This window comes from Habropoda laboriosa, unplaced genomic scaffold (genome assembly GCF_001263275.1).
Source record: "Habropoda laboriosa isolate 0110345459 unplaced genomic scaffold, ASM126327v1 scaffold147, whole genome shotgun sequence".
In the NCBI taxonomy this organism is placed as follows: domain Eukaryota; kingdom Metazoa; phylum Arthropoda; class Insecta; order Hymenoptera; family Apidae; genus Habropoda; species Habropoda laboriosa.
Genome location: NW_017100256.1, coordinates 704883 through 710557, shown reverse-complemented (window position 1 = coordinate 710557; position 5675 = coordinate 704883). Strand labels below are relative to the sequence as shown.

At 37.2% G+C, this 5675-nt stretch overlaps 1 protein-coding gene across 1 annotated transcript in view; it reads right to left on the bottom strand.

Moving 5' to 3' along the window:
• LOC108572563 overlaps positions 1-5675 on the bottom strand; it is a 41627-nt gene that overhangs the window by 15530 nt on the left and 20422 nt on the right. Inside the window, 1 exon segment of the mRNA XM_017934822.1 lies at positions 1182-1354. Within this exon segment, the coding sequence (XP_017790311.1) occupies positions 1182-1354 (173 nt within the window).

Sequence of the window (5675 nt, the reverse complement as noted above, 5' to 3'; positions counted from 1 at the left end):
TACTCTGAAAAGGACAGCTAGCTTTATGTTTGGCTCGATGTACGTACAGCGACCCAGGCTCGCGTTTCTTATGTTGGCTCGCAAGAAATATCACGAGTTCTAAGAAGTTAAGGCCTAGAATGTTTCCCAGAACAGTTGCGAGCGTACAACGATCAGAAATCGGGCAGGACGACTCGTCCTCAGTCGGTGTTTACGTGGCTGTCGAACGAGTGCCTCGACGAACGTCGCTTATACTGCGCGATTCTAGTCTTGTAGGGAATACAGTGCTCGCTCAACGCGTTTTCGATAATACGCGGATTTCCAATCAATTTACGTACTTAGCATATTCCTTCGTGTGAATTAAGTGCCGCTGCATACAAGAAGCTAGTGGACCGAATTCAAGTACACAACGAACAGCTCAGCTTGGGAGAAAAATCAAACAAGAAGCGTGTCTCTGCGAGCTACACAGCTACTGTTTCACGGTATGCGTATGCGTGAATAATATGATGTAGTTATACGTACACAATGGAATGATTAAGTTAATTGAAAATAGAGGAGAGCCTACGTGTAGTTAATTAGATCAATTACTGCAACAATTTTGTTTTATCGTATCCTAAGTTTATTTTTCTTGTAATAAGTTGTGTTATAGCCATGAAATAACAACAAATTAGGTTTTTCACTGTTGTTTCCCCGAGACATATACGTATTCTATCCTTTTCTGGAAAAACACGGTCTCTTAGTAAACAACTAAGTCTTTACACACGACCTACTTCGTTTGTTATTATTCTAACGACAATATACGACAATTGACACGCAGTGCAGATGATCAGACTTCAGTTTTCCGTAAAACCGGGGGATGGTTGCCAACTACGCGGACAGTCGACGTCTCTAAACCTACGCGTAGTTCGACAGAACACTGTATACATAGAGGGCGTCTGTTTTATCTCAATGCGAAATATCTTTTAAGGAAGTGATGTTAGGAAAAAAATGTTTTAACAAAAATTGTTTGGTATGGAGGGGGACGTTATGTGGTGTAAATATTTTTTTTGTACTTGGTATGATGGGGGAGATTTCAAAGTCAGTTACATTTTTCAAATGGCATGCTATATTTTTTTATATATAATATGATAGTGTACGTTAAGACGAGTTCAACGAGCTGCCAACAGTCCTTGGCGCAAAAGGGTTAAAGTACAGTCACTTACCGTCAGAATATGCCGGTGGTAGTAGTTTCAAGAAAGGTGCCCCACGAGTACCCCAAACCGGATGCCTTACGTTGTTGCAGGTACCGGAAAGCGTTCTGTACTTGCTCGGTGGACAAGGTTTCTCTGATTTGATTCTGCAAGGAACATCATCCGATTCTGGCTTATTTTGAAACCTGCAAAAATACAACGTTTGTTTATTAATTACTCTTCAAACGTACCAGAAGTTTCTTGAAAATATAATTCCCAACGTAGAACTCAATACTAATTATGTCAACAGAAATGGAACTTAAATTTATATCAATTTTATTAATATGAAAACTAATTTGAAGAAATTCAAATTCGAGTAAGGCAGAAAATCATTGCTTGGACTTCCATAAAAACTGAACCATCACACAGCTAGTAAGAGAAATGAATTTGTCACTTAAAGAAAATATTTAATCACATAAACTCAGTTTATTAGACAAATGCAATTTTTGTGATTGTTAATTTTGAAAAAATATTTAAATCCTTAGGAACCTTTTTTTAATGAACAAAATATTAGCAGTTGGAACAGTGTTTAAGGGTGTATTCTAGTCTAGAGTGTCATTTCTTAGTCCTTCTTAGGGATTTTTTTTTGCAAGGAAAGTATAAGCTTCTCAGTATTGGCATTTTGCATACATATTTATTCGTGTCTTAAGAAAGTTCACAATTTTTTTCAAGTGAAAATAATCAAAACTGTCTGAATTATATATCATTCAGTGCGGTCCCTTTAAAAAAAAGTGTCCTACTGGCTGACACGATCCCAAAAAGTTCACAATTTTTTTCAAGTGAAAATAATCAAAACTGTCTGAATTATATATCATTCAGTGCAGTCCCTTTAAAAAAAAGTGTCCTACTGGCTGACACGATCCCGCCCATTCTATTTATCCGAAATGAAAAAACCAAAAGGATTCTTGATTAGTACGAATGTGATTATGGTGTGAACCAGAATGAAAAAAAAATAGTGAAAATTTACAAAATGGCGGCACTTTGAATTTTGTGTATCGATTTTGTCGACTTTTTTTACGTCTTTCAGAGGCTCTAAAAATTAGAAAAATATATATTTTGGCATCATTCTGGTTCAGACGATAACGGAACATCCACTGAAGATGCATGTAAAATTTGGAGTCAATCGGACAGCTAGAACTTGAGATATCATCTCAGCCATTTAGAGAAACATGGTTTCGAGAAAAACGCGTTTAAAGTTTCTCATACCAGTTGCACGAGAATGGTATACTTACTACTACGGACTACGTGTCGTCTTTTTTAACCATCTATAACTTCGTCAATTTTACGAATTCGGAAAAATCCTTCGACAGTTACACTTCTGCAAATGTCTACTTTCAGAAAATGTAAAAAAATAAAATCGATTTTTTTGAAAAGTCCAGATTAGAATACCCCCTTAAGAAACTATTAAATTTTCTTAATATTTCATAGATCATCGTACACGGTGTTATAAATACACCCTATTATAAATGATATTAAAAAAAAAAACACGATACAATCACGAAGATTGCAATGCTCTTCGACTCGTCAACTAGCTACTAATAATACCACTTACACGAACTTACAAACTTGTACGATCTTCACCAGACAATGACTTAAATCCTCAATTAAGATCATTCTTTTTCTCTGTTTCTTTTACAAGTAATATTCGTATCCGTTAGAATGGTCACGTGCTGCAATAATTAGCAGTATCACGTGCTATCTGTTCGCATAGTAGTTAAGTCAGCTTCTCACTGTGCAACTTTTACGGGGCATGATAAATCACGCGTAATACTCGACCTGTTCGATCAGTTAGCGCAATGTAGATAATAGCTCGACAACTTTCTATCCTGCAAAGGAACGAACAGCGGAGGGAAGAGTTTGAAAGAAGAAGAAAAAAAGAGAAGAAATTGCAGAATAGATGGAAAAATGGAAGAAAAAACGTTTGCGATTTTTTCCTGTAGGAATTTATAATACAGCAACAACGAGGAAATATAATTCACGTATGAGTCATGTGAGCCATGTAAAATTTCTAACAATAAGAAGTTGTCTGCTGATGCATGTGCACGGCTATAAATCAAATTGCTTTCGCACAGTAAAGGATTGCGTGTTATGTACGTACAAATTGCTCTGCGGGAACAATATCTGAAGCTGTATCAGATGTACGGCGGTATTATCAATTAGAGGAACTACAGTCCCTTGGGAACAAAGGAGGATCGAAAAAATCCGATCTGCTTTTTAATTCCCTTTTACTTTTTTCAGAACCTACAGACGATTAATTTTTGCGAAATTGTATTGTAGTCATTTTGTTTGTTTGTTTTAATTGTTTACTTCTGTTGATTCGTAACGATAGGAAATTGTAAAAATGTTTTTCGACTTTATGAAGGTGTAACTTTCGCTCACGTGGCGATATTTTTGACGAATGATAGTAGAGTGTTCTTGTTTTTTAAATTTTTTTCTGCAAATTGTTCATTTGAAAGGATGGAAATTTCATATTTCAATGAGGCAGAACAGTTTTAGAAATGGGACAAAAAGTGAAACTGAGTTTGAGTAAAAATTGTTCAAATGTTAAACGATTTTTAGTTAATTTCAATTAGTTTAGAATGAAAAATGACATTTTTTCAAACAGAACACTGTATTTGAGGAAAGTTAAAATTTATCGAGTGCACAGGTATTTAATTGAAAATAAGTTATGGGGTTCGATTAAATTAATATTTTAATCTGAAGATTGTAAAATTCTTGAAAACTTAAGAGAGAAGATTAGGGTAATAATGGAAAAGTTGAAAGCAGAAGATTCATAAATTTATTTAGGCAATTTTTGCATTACCAAATATTAAAGAATTATTAGAAGTTACTATCAGCTTACACCAAAAATCCTTCAATTTCACGACTTAACTAAAATCAACATATCACCAAAAACGTGCAGAAGAACACCTATAAATGACCAACTACAAAATCTAAAAAACTGAAATTCAGAATTCAAAACGACCAAGAAACTCAACAATTTTCCCTCGAAGAATCCTCCGAAGAGAAAGTAAAGATCCATAAATACTCGGTCACATTCTGCCACCTACTTTTTTTCTTCCACAATCCTCCATCAAACTCTTCTCTGAACACACGACTCTATCACCCATCCTATAACCACGCTAATCGTCTATATCTCCGAAGCAGCTGTAGAAACCGAAAGTAACTGTAGAAGAAGCGACCCTGTCGAGCGCAATTAAACTGACCGTGGCGACTTTCTATCGATCGCGAAAGAAGAAGAAGAAAAAAAGAAGGAAGAACCAGCCGTGCAGCAGCGATGCGAGGCGAGAAACGATGAGCTCGTCGGAATGCTCGAGAGACAACAGGAAGGAAGGCCCCAGGCGAATGTTCGTTTCACGACGACGACGACGTCGTCGACGGTTCTCGTTGCTGGCCGTTCATTTCCTTCTGTTCTTCGTTCGATCGTCCCGCTTATGGCAGAGAGTGTACTCTTACTTACGGCCCCCAGTGTGGCGCGCGTCGACATACAACCGGCAACCTTCTCGAGGCTGAAGGAAAGGGGATAGCACCGGTAATGGTCGGGTGAGAAACCTTCCTCGTGGCTGAAATGCCGCCACGGAAGGACGCGCCGACACTCCTTTTCTCGGCCATGAAAGTAAAAGTCCGCTCGTGGCGGAGTTACCGCGAGAGAAGAAGAAAGAAAATGGAGCAGGAAGGACAGGCGGCGGATTGGCTGTGGGCTCTGTGCTTCGCGTCACGTCCATTTGCCGGACTTTTGCTCCTGCTTTTGCTTCCTTTTCATCGGCAATGCTTCCTTTCACACCTTTGTTGAAGTTCTTTTGCTTCTGGATTACGCGTGGAACGAATTGATGCGTCATGGGAACAAGAGCAACACGGTATAGTGTGTGGAAGAAATTTTTAGGTTAGGGAGGAATTTTAAGTTAGGTTCAAATTATTTGGTTGATAGGAAAATCCGTTTAATCGTTTCGTGATCGAATTATTCTTTTTCAAAAAATTTGGTATTTGGCTAGGGAAGAAGAGACACGGTATAGTGTGTGGAAGAAATTTTGAGGTTAGGGAGGAGTTTTAGGTTAGGTTCAAATTATTTGGTTGATTGGACAATTCGTTTAATCGTTTCGTGACCGAATTATTCTTTTTTAAAGATTTTGTTATTTATCTAGGGAAGAAGAGTGACACAGTATAGTGTGCGGAAGAAATTTTGAGGTTAGGGAGGAGTTTTAGGTTAGGTTCGAAATCGCTGGGTTGGCTGGGAAATTCGTTTAATCCTTTCGTGACTGAATTGTCTTTTTTTTTTTTTTAAGAATTTGTTATTTATCTCTAATCGATCCTAAATTGAGATCAATTTTTGTCCAAGTGCTCAAATGGGTCATAATATGTCTGCTTGGTTACGAAAGGGTTAAAATAAATTCCACGCCTTAAAGCAATAATTTTTTTATTTTGTCAGATATGTAAAATAAAACGCTCCAACTTCAAAACCATCTAACA